Source organism: Nomascus leucogenys, chromosome 2 (assembly GCF_006542625.1).
Source record: "Nomascus leucogenys isolate Asia chromosome 2, Asia_NLE_v1, whole genome shotgun sequence".
NCBI lineage: Eukaryota > Metazoa > Chordata > Mammalia > Primates > Hylobatidae > Nomascus > Nomascus leucogenys.
In genome coordinates this window covers 36,752,895-36,771,556 of record NC_044382.1, presented here as the reverse complement: position 1 = coordinate 36,771,556, position 18,662 = coordinate 36,752,895, and the positions used below count along the sequence as shown (strand labels likewise).

At 50.2% G+C, this 18,662-nt stretch overlaps 1 protein-coding gene across 1 annotated transcript; it reads right to left on the bottom strand.

Annotated features, from left to right (window-relative positions):
• Positions 1-1,290: 1,290 nt before the first annotated feature.
• PCDH12 (protocadherin 12) lies at positions 1,291-16,818 on the bottom strand. The gene is made up of 4 exons (XM_012504889.2): positions 12,705-16,818; positions 9,231-9,328; positions 7,157-7,308; positions 1,291-3,516 (listed from the first exon to the last, which is right to left on the bottom strand). The coding sequence occupies exons 1-4, from the start codon at positions 15,582-15,584 to the stop codon at positions 3,089-3,091; spliced, it is 3,558 nt and encodes a 1,185-aa protein (XP_012360343.2). The 5' UTR covers positions 15,585-16,818; the 3' UTR covers positions 1,291-3,088.
• Positions 16,819-18,662: the final 1,844 nt, after the last annotated feature.

Sequence of the window (18,662 nt, the reverse complement as noted above, 5' to 3'; positions counted from 1 at the left end):
AGGAAGCTGCCTGTCAATCTCTGAGCTGCCCCCAGGCTCTGAGTGAGCACTGCATTGCACTCCTGGTGCTGGAGAACGGCTGACTATTGATTAAAAAAATGTCCCTCTATGCTTTCCAAATTAAGATGACATGTAACAGTGCTTGCTGGCTCGCCTGCTCCCTCAGTCTCCCAGAAGACAGAGCCCATCTTGGTGGAAACTGTTCTGAGCGTGTCCAAAGTCTCAGCTTTGACATCTTGGCTGATGTCAAGAAGTTTCTGTAACCTTCCTGTTCAACACACCCAGTTCTGTCACCATAGACACGGTCTCACTCTGAGCCTGTTATTGGGAAAGGTACTGGTATCAGCTCATCAGGAGGGGATACATGGTGCAGGAGAGAACACTGTCCCTCACGTACATACACCCCCATTCTGATCAAAGTTCAGAACGGGAGCAGCTCTACCCATGAGTTCTCCAGGTTCTGCAGGGAAGGCAGGGCTGAGGGCTGACCTAGAGGATTGTAGTGCTTCCTAATCTTAATTGGGCCCGAAATCTCTTTGAGAATCTGATCTAAGCACCTACTTCTTTCCATAGGAAAAATGCATATCCTCCCAATTTTGCATGCAGTTGAGCAGGTTCATAGATCCTGAAGTCCAACCAAGGACGTCAGATTACGAATCCTTGATGTGTTAAAAAGACCACCATACCAAATCCCAGATCCAAATCCTGATTTGAGCAAACACTCAGTTAAATGTCTTAATTTGGAAAGCTCTCCCCCACAAACCTGCCAGGTGGCCTTGGGCAAGTTATCTGCCATTTCTTTCTATATTCTTGGCTATAAAATGAAGAGTTGAAATAGATAAAGTTCAGACTCCTTATGACAACTGCCCGTGTCTGTGGATGTTTAGATAGTATCTTAAAGCAATGCTGCGTAATCTTTTAAAGGTCAAGGTTTCCTTTGAGAATCTGATGAGAATTTTGTATCTTCTGCCTAAAAAAATGCCTAGACACAAAGTTTTACCTAGTATTCAGGGGGCCCAAGGAGTACAGATTTAGGGCTTTTGGACTAGAATGATGCAATGGTCCCAAGTGTCTAGCGATCCAGTTGCCAGCTATAGTTCCAGCTTCCTCAGGTCACCTCCCACTGCCCACTCTCTTCTCTCTACCCTCCCAACATCTGCTCTGCACTGAAAATCTGCTGGTAACTGGGAGGTCACCATGGTCTACTCCAGTACTGTGGTTCTCAGACTTTGCTTTTACATAACAGAATCTTTTTTTCTAATGAAGTCCTACCTGAAGCTCCAATATGGATAAAAGGGGCCTCTGAAGCATTTATTGACACATTTATTCATTCATACATCCATTCAACAGGTATTCATCAAGTGTTGCTTTGTGGCAGGCACCTGGCTGGTCAGGCTGGAGACCCTGCCTGCCTGCTTGGTTTCCCCCAGCTTCTCTCACTGGCCCACAGAACCCAACAGTTCTGTGATCCAGCCTGAAAATCACAGATTCTGTAAGGAGATCACTCTGGCCTAGAGTGAGGTGAGGAGAAACTCTGCCCTTGAAACTCATAACTTTGGGGAGCCTCATTTTCTTCATCTGTAAAATGGAATAATCATACCACAATGTATTCCAGGTGTGTGTAATGCCCATTATCGCTAGTTGGGAGTATGATTGGCCCATTTCTGTGAACAGTGAACATGAGCACTGAGCTCCAAGAAAGGACAAAAAGAGGAGCAGATAGAGGAAGTTTTGCCTGCAGTGTCCAGGAGAGACCCACACTATTTAGAAGCTAGCTGATTGGCTGCTCGGAAATTTCCAAGAAAATTATAAAGCTGAACCTTGGGAAAATATCTGCTATTTCTTCCCTCCCCCATCCCCTGGAAGGCTGACTGCTGTCAGTGCCGATTTCGTAGACCCAGTTCACATAGTGTCCTCTGGGATTCACAAGCCTGAACCTGCAATGACAGAGGAAGGTTTACCCGCAAATGGGGTTGGGAAAGATGACATCCACACTTGAAGAGCTACTTGCTGGGAAAGAACAGGGGCCTGCATCAGTTCAGATCCAAGTTCCTTTCGCCTTGTGCTTGGAAATGTAGAGAGGTGCGGGCCTGCATGGCTTTGGAAATGTTCCTTTCAACAGTGTTTCCCGAGGGAGCTGGGGCAAGTTCACTGCTGCCAACAGCTCACCTCCAGGGCCTTGCCTTCTCCTCTCCTTGGTTGGCAGGCTGGTGTCAAGGTTGAAGGCATGGGTTTTGGTGTTGGGCCAGCCTGGGTCCAAATGCTGGCTCTGGCTCTACTCCCTGCTTGATCTTGGGAAAGCCACTTGACCTCTCCAAGCCCCATATCCATGTCTGTGAAATGGGGTTAATAATACCTCCCTCCCAGGATTGTTGGAGAATCAAATTAAATCCTGTTGTAAAGCCTGGTGCCTGGCTCACGTAAATGCTTTAGAAATAGTTGTGCTTTCTTAGCTCTAATTTTGCAGCTGAGAAGCAGATTAGTTAGTAACATAGTGATAGGGGAACGGGGTTAAGAGCACACATGTCTGCTATTTGTGTACCTGTTACTGTGTACCAAGGTGCCCCACTCCTGTCCAGGCCCAGTGTGACAGTCTTACTAGGGATTGGATGACAAATAACCCTCACTCTTATTACTCTTCCCTTCTCCCTCTTGACAAATGCAAACAGGAGAATGAATCACTGCTTTTCCTTTATTGGTAGGTCAGAGAGCATTTCCTGGCACCCCCAGGGTCCAGCCCCCTGACTCCTGCTACCCAAGAAGGCCATCCTTTCCTACTTGTGATACTCCGTGGCATTTGTTCTGCTTAAACAGAGCCCAAAACATGTGCTCCACATATGTTTTGCCAGGAAACACTTAGCCACAAACCGTCCCTGTCCTCCAAAAGACTCAGAGCTGCTTACAAGGGGCTGCTTTGGTCAGTCAGCTGTTAGTCCTGGGGCTCCTGCCTCCTCTGTGGGGGTAGCATCAGTCACCCTAAAGTTCTCAGGCCACCGCTAGCTAGTGAGTTACAAGATTTTAGAAACCACCTCATGTCCCCAGATCCTCAGGCCCCTGGTTCTTGGATCCAGAGGCGTCTGAGGTATGTTCACAAGCACCTGCTGCTGCTGCTGCTGCTGCCTCTGCTCCTGCCGTCAGTCCCCGTCTTTCCACCTGGGTCCCCTTGCACTTTCATGCCTGAGGCCGCACTGGTAGCCAAGTCTAGACTGAGGGTCCTCCCGCAGACCGAGAGCCGCCGCAGCGCCTCGGAGGCGGCCTCCACGGGCATGCTGGAGCGCTGTTCCAGCAGCATCTCCAGCAGTGAGCTCATCTCCGAGACAAAGGTGCTGGCCAGCCTCGTGCCTGTTGGGCTCAGCTCCGGTGCCTCTGCCTTGCCGAACGTCTGGAAGGTCCTCGGCTCCTCCGTGGCTGCAGCATCTGGGGAGATCACATTGTCACGGTAGTTGGTGGTGAGGGGTAAAGACAGTCTCGCCATCCAGGCTGGGTCAGGGGCACTCAGCCGGTCCAGGGCCAGACCTGTTGGGGGAGGAGGGGACACAGTGAGGGCCAGGCTCTGGGAAGGGCCAGGCGGGTGAGGGTGGGGCAATGGGCAGGGCAAAGGCAGTGGACAAAGGAGGGAAGGGAAATGGCAGGGGACAGACAGAGTGGCCAGACAGGGACAGGAAGGAAGAGGCCCTGACAGGGAAGCTCCCTGGGTAGGAAAGCAGTCGACTGACACACCCGGGCGAACCGAGTGGGGAAGCAGCAGCAGGAGGAGAAGGCCTAGAAGCAGAAATTTGCCTTTTTCTGAAGAATTTCCCAACCTGGGCTTGTGTTTCCAGTCTCAGTGTCTTCTATATTTCATCCAGGATTTTTACCCCTCGGTGCCATCTCCCCTCAGGGCTCCACTAGCTGAGGATGGAGGGAAAATCCCTCTTCTTAGCCAAGGCTGGAGTTCCTGACTTGGTGCTGCCTTTTGTTCCCATCCATAATAATAGGGACCACATATTAGGTACTTATGTGATGAGCAATTTACATAATTATTTCATTTAACTTCCACGCAAACCTTTGAGGTCAAAAGTATTATCCCCATTTGATGGATGAGGAAACTGAAGCTGAAAGAAGTTAAGTCACACATCTACGAGGCAACCAAACCTCAATTTGATGCCAGGTCTGATGACTTTGAAGCCTCCCTATGATGGCACCACCCTACCCTCTCTCTGAAGAGCTGGCCCTTCTTCCCCCTGGATACTCCAGGTGCCCAGCTGGAGCCTCTGGAATTCCCAGGCTACCTAAGGTCTGCACTGTTACCACCTGGCCCCAGATCCTCAAATCCTCCTCAACATAATCTCTCAAGCTGCTGGAACCCCGGCCTAGAGTCAGGCTGGGGAAGGGCTGCCTGTCCAAGGGCTGTCCGGGGAGAGGGACTGGGGTAGTGGCGGTGGCAAGTCAGCCTGGTGGCTGGGAATTCAAAAAACTGGCCCCTACATTTGCAATGCCACAGTCACACTTCTTTTCCTATCCCTTTAACAGAAAATCCTGTTTCAAGAAACCGGTCCCAGGCCTGATGGTAGAGACCAAGCCAGAGGAAAGAAACTATAAGTCTTGTAGTTAAGAAACAGTGTCTTAAAAAAATTAAAAAAAAAAAAAGCACAACATCTACTTAACGTTTATCTAATGTTTGCCTAAGGTGAGTTACTTTAAAATCTGTGCACAGAATAAAAGACTGGAAGGAGATATGTCAAAATGTTAACTGAAATTACCTCTGGGCAGAAGCAATCCATTCTCTTTTTGTTTATCTATGTTTTTCTATATTAACCAAATACTACTTATGTAATTTGAAAAAGTTATTCCAAAGTACGTGTAGTCATTTATTGTACTGATAAATGAATCTCTGTCCTGCATTCTGGACTGTGCAGGTTGTGAGACAGTGTTGGGCTCCTGCCCTACTGGATCCTTGTGTTTAGCCCCATGCCTGGGACTTAGTGAATGTTTGTTGAATGATTGAATGAACATAAATATTAACCTTCAACATTTGGGAAATGCAAACCTTAGTTCCTTGAGACTCTGAGGCTATAAGGTTGGATGGAACTCTTGGTGTTATAAAATCAGGCCTTTCCTTTTACACAGGTCAGAGAGCTTCAGAAGGAGTGAAGCTTGGAATGAGAAAATCACTGGGGCGTATGAGAACAGCTGAAAAGTGATGCTGAATTCACCAAGCATCACCCACCAGTTCTAGCTGCAGGTGGGCACTGGGCCAACCCGGGTTTGATTTCCCAGCTTTGCCGCTTAGGGGCAGTGTGGGTGACCTTGGGAAAATGGCTTAACCTCTCTAAGCTCCCGTTTCCTTTTAGGAAGCGGTGAGACAGTAGTACTTATTTTGTGGAGTTGTTGTGAGGTTCAGTGAGTTCATGCAACCAGTAAAACATTATCATGGTCACATTCTCAAGTGGGGCAATCTGAATCTGAAGCAGCAAATCTGAAGCAATCTGAAGCAGATCTGAAGCAGCAAGATCCCAGTTTCCCCATGGCAGTCCAGCCTGTGAGCAGCAAAGGCTTTTCTGCCCGTCCTCTTTCCTTACCCCCAACTCTTTACAGTGCCCCTGGGTTCAGTACCCTTTGTGCTGTGGGCAAGCAGGACCGTGTGGGAACTGACCCCACAGGTTCCAGCCAGAACTGATCAATAGAGACAGAATCCAAAGCTATATCCCCGAGCCATACATAGCTATTGAGCACTGGAAATGTGGCCGGTACGGCAGAAGAACTGAATATTTCATTTTATTTAATTTTAACTCACTGAAATTTAAATAGCCACATGTGGCTAGTGACTACCTCATTGAACAACACGGCTCTAAAATTTAGAGCCACACTGCCTGTGTTAATAACCATCCACGAGCTGCACAACCTTGGGCACCTTATTAAACACCCCTGACCCTCACATTTTTCCTTTATGAAATGGGGATAATGAATAGCCCCTATCTCATAAGATTTTCTCATGAGGTCCTTAGAACAGGGTCTAGCACATAGAAAGTGCCCAATAAGCGTTAGCAATATTTTTTTAACCAAGGAAAGAGAAGTCCCTGCCGTACCTTCAGTGTGTCTGCAGCCAGATGGAGCACATGAGAAACAGTGTTAACTACATAAATAGAAAACCACAGCACAGGGATGGTCCGCCGTGGAGTGTGTTACCAAAGGAGGCTGACCAATGTCCACAGCAGGGGTGGGGAGCGCTAGCAGATTCTTGAATTCAAGTTCACATTATGTATTTATTGTCAAAGCTAATTATTTCTCTGCAAAAAGATCTTTTTGTTTTCATTGCAATTGTTAGCATATTAAAGAGTTGACCTGGTTCCCAGGGTGAAAGGGTATTGAAACACACCAAATGCAAATGAGTGGTAAGAAGTCCATAGAGGACAGGCTGGCTCAGGGTTTGGCTCCCTTTCGATCACTGGTGAGCTGGGTGACTCTGGGAAGGCTACTTGATTTTTTTGAGCCTCGGTTTGCTCATCTGTAAATTCGAGGTAATAATTATCTACTTGAGGGCAATGGTTGGAGGCTTAAATGAGAAAATGTACATAAGATGCTTCCCCAGTGCCTGACATGGTCACTATTCTTACGATGATTTTTAAAATGAGTAATCAACGTAGGCCAGGTGCCTACTTTGGCTTTGATTACAGGTGGCTCATGCCTCTAATGCCAGCACTTTGGGAGGCTGAGGTGGGTGGATTGCTTGAGCCCAGGAGATGGAGACCAGCCTGGGCAACAGGTGAATCCCTGTCCCTCCAAAAAAAAAAAATCAAAAATTAGTGAGATGTGGTGGCGGTGCTCACCTGTAGTCCCAGCTACTCGGGAGGCTAAGGTGGGAGGATCACCTGAGCCCAGGAGGTCAATGCTGCAGTGAGCTGTGATCACACTGTGATCATGCCACTGTACTCCAGCCTGGGTGACAGAGCAAGACCCTGTCTAAAAAAAAAAAAAAAAAAAAAAAAAAAACCAAAGTAGAAGCCAGTCTTTAAAATTCTTTCTGAGGCTACAAGGGTGCAAGGGAAGTTAAATGTTGCTGATGCTCCTCCACAGAAACAGAATGGCTTTTCCCTGCAGTGGATTGGAGCAGAACTCTGAAGCCTGGACACCATGGGGCAGAAGCAGGGTCAAGGTGATTCTAGGGGGTCCCTACCTGTGCTGGGGTCCAGTAGACTTGACAGCTCTTCTTCTAGCAGTTGCTTCACAGAGAGGTCCTCTTCAGGATCCAAAGACCCTTCCTCCTGTTCTGGGTCTGTCTGGCCTCCAGCCCTTGCACTTGGGCCATCTGTGTCTGGGATTGCACTCCTGCAAAAGAAACCAGCCAGTCCATGGGTAGGGACATTCCCACATAGATTCATTCATTCATGCCCATTCATGTTTGCATTCATTTACCCGTATAGGGAACTGGATACACAGCCTGGCCTCTAGAGTCAGACCAACCTGGATCATGTGATTCCCGCCGTCCTCTTACTCTGTTTCCTCATTTGTAAAATGGGAGTAATAAATAACACCCACCTCACAGGGTGTTGTGAGGGTAAAATGAGACGTTGTAGGTAAAGGGGCTTACCACAGAGCCTGGCACATTGTAAGCACTCAGCAGACAGAAGTGAAGGTGAATTCATTGATATCATTCTCATTGCCCCTCCCATGCCTAGGCATTGCCTGGCACACAGGAGGAGTTTAGTAAACCTCAGTGGAGCCAGTGCAGCCGTCCATCCATCCGTAGGAGAAGAGCTCCAGCAAGGCTGGGATTTTTGCCTGTCTCATTCCCTGCTCCCTCACTGATGCTCAGAACAGGGCGTGGCACACAGTGGGTGCTGAATCAATACTTAATGAGTGACTGAACATTCCTTCCTTCCTACTTTAGGCCAAATCCTAGGCCAGAAAAGCAGACCTACGGAGGGTGCAGCTGGAGTGAGGCAGCCTAAAGCTGCTCAGAATCTGCTACCTGCACCCCAGTCTCCTGCTGTCTCCATCCTGGTCCCTCTGTCCCATAGACACTTGGGGACAGGCCTGGACCCTCATCCCAGCAGGTAGGAAGCCTCCCTGAGGGGTTTTAAGGCATAGGAGTCCTTCTGTTTGTTTGGTTTTTTCCCCTGTAGCCATTTCTGCTGCTGTGAAGAAATGAGCAGGGAGGTGGCAAGTGTGTGGGTGATAATGACAACTAATGTTTATTGAGCAGTGAGTCTGAGTCAGGCCTCATGCGATGCAACCGTCTCATTCAAACCTTCCACACCTGTAAGGGGCTCTCTTTAATCACCCCATTGTACAAATGAGAAAACCAAGACTTGTGAAGATTTTGCAGGTTGCCCAAGGTCCCCATAGATTAAGAGATAAAGCAAGAATTCAAATCCAGGCCAGTGTGACTCCGGAGTGTGTGGACTCACCCCTGCAGTACACTACCTCTCACCATCCTTGTAAAAAGAAGCTGTAAGTTGTCAGGGGAAGAGCACTGATGCAGGAGTCAGGAGCTCTGAGAGCTGGTCCCAGCTTTGCCACTCACTTGTTACATGACCTTTAGCAAAATTGCTTCAAGGGGAAAGGAGTTAGCATTGTGTGTACACCTACTATGTGTCAGTTGCTGGGCTATGGGCTTAGAATACAATTAATCATGAAATCCTCACCCCATTACCACAAGGGAAATGGGATGGCTTCTGTTTTACAGATGGGGAAACCAAGGTCTTGAGAGATTATCTCACTTGCTCAAGTTTACATAGCTGGTTTGAATCAAACTACTGAGAGCCTCAGTTTCTCTATCAGTAACAAGCAGTTGGATTTGATGTTCTCTTAAGGTCTCTTCAATTCTAGGATTGCCCAAAGGGACACGCCCACACAGCCATGTCTTTAGTGGGGAGCCTTCGTATTATGTTTATGGGTCAAGAGAAAGAGAGGTGACAGTTACAGATATAAAGGCAATTTACAGCACCTCTGTAATCGGGACAAATACAGTCTCAGGGATGAAGTCATTTCCTTGGTGACTACTGTATTGATAGCATTTATCAACACAGCTAGTTAGTCCTATAGGACTTTTAGGTCCTGTAAATACTATCAATACAGTCACCCCACGACCAAGCCTCCCAGGGTGGGAGGATGGATGCTTTCTGCTGCACCCTCCCAGGGGACCGGTGTCTGGCATGTGCTCACCCTTCCTCACTCACAGAGGCTGCAGAGATGAGGGGTGGCCAGTAGGGGCCTTGAGGTGCCTGTGGGGTCTACGTGCTGCTTACCTGCTGCCTCCTGGCTTGGCCAAGTACTTATTTCCTCGGTGGTTTGGTCTGGGCTGGAATTGGCCCTGATGCAGCAAGGACAGCAGCTGGGAGATTTGCTACAAGACAGGAAAAATCTGTTGACTCCACACAATTCCGACTCAGCACACTTCCTCGCCGGATGTTTCCCTCAATGCCGGTGCTTTCTTTTTATAGTCTTTCCTCTAGCTTCAGATGTTTGTGTGATCAGATGGGGGATGGTGCCCAGTGACAGAGACAGGGACCTGGGCGGGCTGGTCCCCTGCTCTGTCATGTCACCCCAGGACCTGAGTGTCTGAAGGAGAGCAAGAGGACCCTCTGGGCCCGTCCCCTCATACTCATTCCTCCGAGTGTCCTGTGCCTGTTGGACTCTGAGAGATAGAGGTGAAAAAGGCATTTCCTGACCATCAATTTGTTGTTACTTTGATGAAGATTATCTTAAAGAGTTATGTTCCCCTTTAGCAGTATTTGGACATTCGGCCAATTTTTATTGACCAGATGTAAGACTATGTTGTAGAGAAGGCAAAATGGTGTCATTGAATTATTCATTTATTCATCTTTTCATTCATTCAACAAGCACTTAATAAGTGCCAGGCAGGGTGGTTGCTATGGGAGTAAGAAGGAGAAGGAGACCCAGCTGCTGCCCTCAGCATGGTCACATCTGTCAGGATGTGAAGGTTGTAGGCAGCCCCACAGGGAGGCTGGCTGGAGATCAGGGCAGCGAAGAATGTTTACCACAGGGGTTGCCTCTGGGCGTAGGGAAAGAATAGGGGCTCTGTGGGAGCAGAGGGCCCCTAATCCAACTTGGAGCAGGGAGGAAGCAGGGGGGTGGTACTGGATTAAGTTAATTCATTCATTTCAACAGATGTTACTGAGTTCATACTGCATGCCAGGCACCTCTGCTGAGACCCAAAGGCTCCATAGGAGTTTGGCAAGTGGAAAGAGAATGAAGGTCTGGGCAAGGGGTGGGGAGGTTTTCAGGCAGAAGCACTGCACGCTGAAAGGCTGGAAGAGAAGGTAGTTTCAGAAAGACTGGAGAATGGAGTAGGGGATGGGTGAGATATCAGGGCCAGACCCTATAGGCCATTGGGAGGGAGAGGCAACAGATCAAGTCCTGGGAGGTGGAGTTCTAGTTCAAGGCCATTTGTAGCTTATTGTATAGCATTAGACGGGTTTTTAGACCTCCTCAGACCTCAGTTTCCTCATCTCTAATAGGGGGCTAGAAATACCCACACAGCCTTCTTCTCAGTGTTGTCAGGATTAATGGTTTGAAAAAGTTAAAAATCCTCTGCAAAAGCAAGGAGTTTGGACTGTTATTCCTAGAAACACTGCTTCCGCCTCCTGGGTCCACCCCCATTCGCTCCTTAGGAGGTCCACCATGCCCCTCTGTGCAGCTTGAGGTAGGAAGTGTCAACCTCAGAGGAGAGTTGGAAGAGGAGATGGCCAGGACTGGGGTTTCACTGTGACTTTGGAGACTCAGGGTCTTATTGCCTGCCTCAGGGAAGATCCCACCTCCCAGCCCAGGTCCAGAAGCCCTCCTAAGATACCTGCCACCCTTTGCTCAAGTGACAGCTGCCATTTCATGACATGACTCCCTACATGCCAAGCCCTATGCTGAGCACTGTCATTCAGGGTCACTTCACAGTTACAGCCCAGACTCAAATCAGTCAGACTCAGGTTCAAATCCTAAATATGTCCCTGCCCCAGTTCCCATCAGTGTGGCCTTGAGGAATTACTTAAGCATTCTGAGCCTCAGTTTCCTCAACAGTAAAAAAAGTGCATATTAATGAGACCCATGTCATATGGTGGGTTATGAGGTTTAAATGAGCTTATCAATAGATCCCATGATAAACAATGATTGTCCAGTGGTATTTAATCTCATTTAATTCTTACAACAGCCGAAGGGAAGAGATACCATTATGGCCATTTTGCAGAGGTGGAATTGGAGGCTCACAGAGGCTACACAGAAATTAGTGGGAGGGCTGGAATTTAAACTCAGATCTGACTCTATGTGCTGCTGGAAAGATATGAGCATTGGGCAAGTTGCCTCTTACCCTTAAGTTGATCCCAAATGGGCACCTTTCTTTCTATCACCTCAGCGGGGTCACCCACAGGGCCTATTCTCTGTTGTCCTGTCTACCAGCAGCCAGCACAGTGTTCAGCACAGAGTTTATCCAAAAAGCACCTGATAAATGGATGGATGAATGGAAGGATAAATGAATGGTTGGCTCTGGCAACCTCTGGGTCTGCACTGATCCCAGGGCAAGATTCCTAAGAGAACAGCTGGGCCATCTCCAGGTGGCTTCCTGAGGAGGGAATAAGAGAAGGAAACCGTGTTTTGCTTCACAGGAAACCTGAGCTGATGGCCTGGCCAAACAGAAGCGTGCCTTGGGCGGGCAGCCTGGCACAGTGAAAATATCTGAGGTTCACAGAAGCAGATATGGGTGTGAGATCAGGCATCGTCCCTGAAAAGGTTTCCCCACTTGTGTATAGAAAATCCCAGGTCCTTAGACGTTTTGTCACTCATCATCCCATTTAGCCCTCACACTCTAAGGAGGCAGACACAGGGTAAGTTTGGTCTCATAATCCCCATTTTATAGATGAGGAAAATGAGGCTCAGATGTTGAAGGACGTGTACAGGGTTGCCCAGCTCCTAAGTGTCTGTGTTGAAATCTAAACTCCAATCTGCCTAACTGCAAAGTTCTAAGGTTATTTCCACTGCCCCATCCTGCAGGCCCAGCCAGAAAGCTCTGGGGTCTCAGACAAATTATTTGCAGCACCTGGGTTTGAGTGCAATGATGTCTATGCTGGCCTTCTTTATAGGGAGGTTGCCCAGATGAGATGAAGGCAGACAAAGAGTGGAGATGGAGAAGTGCTTTGAGGAAGTAATAGTAATAATTTGCTGAGTATTGACTGCAGGTCAGATGGACACTGTTCTACAGGCATTAAGAGCATTCACTCATTTTATTTTCAAGCAAACTTAGAAGATGGGTGCTGTTAACATAGACATCTTCAACAGAGACGTTAACTTCCCCTGTGGTTCAGAGCTAGGAAGAAGTGGAGCCAGGATTTGAACCCAGGCAACCTTGCCCAAAGCTTATACTCTTAATCACTACCTTTGCTGTGTGTCTACTTGTGAGGCACCATAAATGCCTTATAGGAATTAATTGATCAAGTCCTCTGGACAACTCTACGAGGTAGATACTCTTACTATCATTTCTAATTTACAGATAAGACAACTAAGGCCCAGAGACAGTAAGGAGTTTGCCTAGGGTCGCACAGCTAAGTTCAGCCGATCACAAAGCTGTGCCCTGAACCATTGCTACCCAAAGCATCAGAAAGTGCCAGGTAAGCCTAAGGAAGAAACATGAGGATTGTGCATGTTATGGGGATGTCTGATTCTGTTTCTGGTGGTCCAGGAGTGACCACAGAAAGAGCCGCCCATGCCCCAGGTACCTGAACAGGAGGAGAATCCACAGTGAGCTCTTCCACGGGGTTCCGCTCAGCGAAGGCAGCCACAGACAGCCGGACCAGGCTCCGCAGGATCTGACGGGGCCCTGACTCTTTCTCAGGGGACACTTTGCCATTGAGATGTCGCTGCCGTCTCAGGGTTGCAGAGGAGGTTGGTGGGCTCTGTGGGGCCTCTTCACTGCCCTGGTCTCTAGCCAGCCTCCCTGTGGGGCTGCTTGCAACCTTCAGAGGCCTGGAACATGACTGGCCTGTGGCAGGCTGGGGCTCGGGAAGGTTCAGGTTCTCCCGGGAGGCGTTCCTCTGCCTGGGATGGTTGAAAAGGAGGTTGACCGTATCTTGCAGCACCTCTCGGCTCTCCGCCGGTGCTCCCTGGTTGCCTTGATTACGCAGCGTCCTGTACAGGGTCGGGGTGAGGTGGAAGGGGGCCTGCAGGCAGGGGTCCCAGCCTGCTTCCATCATCGCCTCCTTGTCCACGTCTTTGTGGGACTGCCCGACTTCACAAGGCTCACCTGCCTGACCCCTGAGCACAGGCACGAGGTGGATGTCCGCCTTCTGAATGTGTTTCTGGGGCCTCTTGGGCTGCTGGCGGTAGGTAGACTCGGCCTCCCGACAGTTGTAGGCCCTGTTGTCCTTCTTCTCTGTCCGGCAGATGGACATAAACAAAGCCAGGATCAACCCAAAGATGCCCAGCAGCACAGCCAGGCAGATCGCTGTCAGCATTGACATGCTCAAGGCCCCAGGCTTGCGGGCTGAGTCCCTCAGGTGGTCCACACTGGTGACAAACATGACCCTCAACAGGGCTTGGGTCTGTAAGGGGGGGCTTCCCTGGTCCTCTACCACTATCTCCAGCTCCCACTCACTCCCAATGAGGCTGCTGGCATTGGTGACGTTGATGAACAGCTGCCCGGCATGGGGGTTGAGGATGAAGAGGTGGGCTTCATTTCCACTGCGGATGCTGTAGAGGGGCTCTCCATTTGCCCCCGAGTCTGCATCTCTTGCCACAATGGTTGTCAAAAGGAATGGCCGGGAGCTGTGAGTGGCCAGTGGAGGTGTGTCAGTGCCTGCTGGACCCAAGCCACTGGGAGTCTCAATGGGCACCAGCAGGTGGCCTGTGGAGGCATTCACAAGCACAGAGAGGCTGGCTTTTCCATCGCTGAGCACAGGCTGGACCACCTCTGGGGCATTATCATTGGCATCCAAGAGGCTGACATACACAGAGACACTGGATGCAAGCACGGGTTGCCCGCTGTCCTCTGCGATCACCTGGAACTCGAAGCCGGCCATCTCTTCATAGTTCAGTGACCTCTGAGCAGTGACCTCTCCTGTGTTGGAGTCAATAGCTACTAAGTGAGCAACTGGGGAGTCCTGGATGCGGTATGAGACTTTTCCATTAATGCCCAAGTCTGCATCATGAGCCTTGATGGTAATGAGGTGAAGAGAGGGTAAGTTATTTTCCCGCGTGGAGACTTCATACCTGCTTTTCTCAAACGCAGGTGCATTGTCGTTGATGTCACTGATCTGAATGCTGAGCTGTTTCTTGGCTGATAAGGGCTGGAGTCCTTGGTCTTGGGCTAACAGAGTGAGGGTATATTTGGGCCACTGCTCTCTGTCCAGTGTGGCATTGGTTAGCAACATGTATGTGTTGCCATTACTTCTTTTCAGCCTGAAGTGACCCAGCTCTTGGCTCAGCCAACAGTGGACCAAACCGTTGTTTCCTGAATCCAAGTCGTCTGCCATGACAAGAGCAATAAAGCTGTCCTTGGGAAGAGCTTCTGACACCAGTGATGGCTGGGAGGCCCATGTGACATGGATGCTTGGGATGTTGTCATTGACGTCCAGAACCTTGATGAGAACTTTGCAGTGGGCTGGGATGGGATTGGGACCCAGGTCCCTTGCCTGGACATCCACCTCATAGGCAGGGTTCTTTTCATAGTCTAGAGGTCGACGCAGAATGACCTGGCCTGTCTTGGCATCAATGCTGAAGGTGTCCAGCACCTCTGGAGGCATGTGCTTACTGAGGAAGAACTCCACCTCCCCATTAGGGCCTTGGTCAGGGTCCGTGGCGGTCAGTTTTATGAGAGGCGTACCAGGGGCAGCATCTTCTTGGATTTCTAGTGCCAGTGAACTCTCAGCAAACACAGGGCTATTGTCATTGGAGTCCAAGACATTGACCTTGACCAAGCTGGTGCCTGACTTGGGAGGGTTCCCATTGTCATAGGCAGTTAACACCAGATCAAAAAATGAATGGATTTCCCTGTCTAGCTCCTTCACCACTACGAGTTCTGCGTGTTTGGTCTCATCAGGGCCCACAATGACATCCAAGGCAAAGTGCTCACTGGGAGACAGAGTGTAGGTGTGCAGGGTGTTAGGGCCTGTGTCTGGGTCAAGAGCTCTGTCCAGGGGGATCCGGGTGCGCAGAGAAGCGCTCTCAGAGATTTCCAGCTCCTGCTCGCCTTTGGGAAACCGTGGCTGGTGGTCATTGATGTCCAGCACTTGGATCTCCACGTGGATCAGAGCCAAATCCCCTGTGGCAAGCACATCAAAGGAAACCAGGCAGGGATCCCACTGTCGGCATAGCTGCTCTCGATCCAGCCGCCTGCCTGTGCTGAGCAAGCCTTCCTCAGAGTCCACCTGAATGGGGAGTGCCTGAGGCAGCTGCAACACCTGGAAGGCAGCCCCAGCTTGCCTCCGCCTCTCATCCCGGCCCAGTTCCTGGGACAGCTTCCCGATCACTGTGCCAGATGGCACTTCCTCTGACACTTGGTATTTCACCGTGAGAGTGGTCACCTCCTGACAATCCCCTAAAAGAAATAAGTAGCCACCTGGCCCCAAAAGCCCCAGCAGAAGTTGCAGAAGTTGCATCATGCTTACCGCCAAGTGGGCTAGATTCAGAAACCGCTAGAGTTCTTTCAAGGCTGGACAAGTCCTCCAGTGTTTCCTGGATGGCTTGATCAGCCCTGTGCTCCTTCCCCCAGACCTCCTGGCACAACCTTGTCCCATAGTTAGATGATGATGGAACAAGCAGGACCCCAAGGCAAGGCCATCTTCATCGGAAGCGATCTGAGATGTCCAAACGCCGATCAAGAATTGCCAGGGGAGACCCCCTACTGGGGAACTAGTTGGTCCACTTCAGCAAATGATGGACAAGAGCTGGTCTAAGAGGGACCTGACCCAGTTGAGCAGGATGTGGGACTCTGACTTCCAAACAGTTGCTAGGCTGGGGAAACAGAGAAGCAGCTTTTTCCTATGGAAACCCCACCTACAGGAAAAGGGAGGGCTGTGAGTTTCAATGCCAATTAGAGAAAGAGCATTTCCTGTGAAGCTAAGTGGCCTGCCGCTGAGGAGGATGAGGCCGGGGCTCCGGGGACAGGCCAGATGGGAAGCTGCTGTCCACGCAGCAAGGCGGCTGCTGAGGGAAAGGGAGCCTCTGCATCACCAAGTGAGGAGAAAACTTGAGCCTCCACCTGCTTGCACGTGGACTGACGCCCCTCCCGGGCAAGTCGTGTTTCCTATTTCTCTCCCCTTCCCCAACTCTCTTTGTTCCTATCTTTTCCCCCATTGTTCCCCTCTCATTCCTGTCTTTTTCCCAATCTTGTTTACCTCTCTGTCTTGACTCTGCCCTGATCACCCGTTTTTTTTCTCACTGGAAAACAGCTGTAATGAACAGAGCAGCCATCAGAGCTAAACTACCTGAGTTCAAATTCTGACTTTGCAAGTTACCAGCTGTGTCATCTGGGACAAGTCACTTAACTTCTCTGGGCCTCCATTACCTCATCCATAGAGTGGGGATGGGAGTAAGAATAGTAGCCCTTTCAGCAGGAAACCGTGAGGATTAAACAAAATGATGTATGAAGGGCTTTGGCCTGGGCCTGGCCCGGAGTCACAGGCAGTGACGTTATTGCAAGGGGTGAGTGTTGTAATCTGCACAACTTGTCACACCCTATGGCTACCTCTGGATCTTGGATTGGCCCTGGGGCAGTCCCTGCCCACACTGACCTATGAGGGTGCCCATGGTCTTGATTCCAGAAGCTGCAAGAACCTGTGTGACTTGACTGTGTGGTTCTCCTCCCGCTTCCCTTCTGCCCCCCTCCAGCCTTGAAGTCCATTGTTCTCTGCATCTGGTCCAGCCTGAGTCTCTGTCTGGGGAACCCCCAGCCTCCCACTCCTCTTGGAAGCTTTTATACATTTCCCTCTCCCACACCTTCCCCTCCCTTTCATCTATGTCTTTCCCCCTTCCTCCAATTCTTCTCTCCCCTGTTCTGTTTATAAGAGTCCCGTGAAGCACAACTCCTTTGCTGCCCCCAACTCTCCTTTTAGATGTTTTATGGGATGCCCTCCCTCCCACTCACCTCCTCATAAGGTGAAATTCAGGAAGGAAGGAGGTGAATGTGCAGTTTGCTTGGGTGGGATTTGAGGTGGGCTTATTGCTTCTCATTGTGCCCTTCAATTTGCTGCCCCCAACATTCTCCCAGCCTTATACCCACTTCAAGGTTGACCCCTGAGGCTTGTGAAGCATTCGAGGTGATGAGAATGAAGACCAGCTTCCCTAGATGGGTGTTTGCGACTAAGCCCTTGGGGCCAGAGGTGCCATGTTTGGACCCAAGTGGCACTAGTCAGGGCTTATTGGCATGGAGGCCTGTGGCCATCAGGACGGGTGGCTAAGGGACAGTCACCTGCACTCTTTCCCTTTCTCTCTGGCTTTTCTTTCCTTTAACTCCATATCCTGCCCTTGAGGTTTCCCAACTATTTCACTGAAACCCATTAAACCATAGCAAGGGGCCTGAATCCAGGGCCACCTCCTACAGCATGGCCCTGGAGACAGACACGCCACCCACAAGCTCTGAGACACTGCACAAGGGACTTAACCTCTCCCAGCCTCTGTTTCCTTCTCTGAGGGCTGTCATCGATCTCACAAGATGGGGTAAGGACTCAGCACAGGGCCTGGCTCAGAGAAAGCACTCAGCACATAGGACTATGATTTTGCTATTTATTATGTTCCAAGTTTTATGCCTCATATGCAAATGGCAAAGATGGCCTCGCATTTGTCCCTTCACTTTTTTCTTTGCCTCTTTGGCAGGAATCCCATTTCTCAGGTCTCCCTCCGCTTGGTGTGGGCAAGGTGCTGCCTAAGCTACTAGGAGCCCCTGGGAGCTCAGGGACACAAGGGTGCCCATTGCCCCCTGCTGGTAGTTAGCCCACGTGACAGCCTCACTGTCCGCCCCGCAACCGTCCCCCTGTGTGCCTGACAGTGAGCAAGGCAAGGGGCTGACAGTCGCAGGTGGGGGCAGGGAAAATGAAAGGTGAGAGGCCCGTGGAATGGCTCTGGAATCAGGCCTGGGGGTCCGGGAGGCTCCTCATGGAGGGCACACGCTGAATCCTGACGGACCTGGAGGAGTGAGCCCCAGGAAGTTGAATAGGCAGGAGAGAGGCAAAGCTGGTGGCGGGAGCAAAATGGGCAAAGGCACCGAGGTGGGCAGGCTGGCTCCTAGCTGTGCTGCAAGAGGGTCAGTGCAGTAGCGTAGGGAGGAAGGTTGGGCGGGGGACATAAGCAGGGGTCCTCAGATGATGCAGTGGCCTGGGTTCCCATGGCTAAGAATTTAGACCTTGTCCTGAAGGTCGTGGAGTGCTTTTAAAAAGCTCAACGCAGGATAATGAGAACAGCGACCACATGCCGGGCCTTGTCCTGAGTGCTTTACCTATATCCTATCATGACACACTCACAGCCATGCCATCACATTGAAGATGCTGAGCACAGAGCGTTAGGTAACTTGCCCAAGATCACACAGATGTGCCCTCCAGAAAGGCCTTTTGGCTGCACCCTGGAAAATAGCCTGGAAGGGAACCGAGAAGAGGGAGGGAGCCTAATTGAGAGTAATGCAGGGGAGCTTTGATGCAGAAAACTCGTTTCCAGAGCGCTATCTGGTGGCCAAAGGTAGAGAAAAC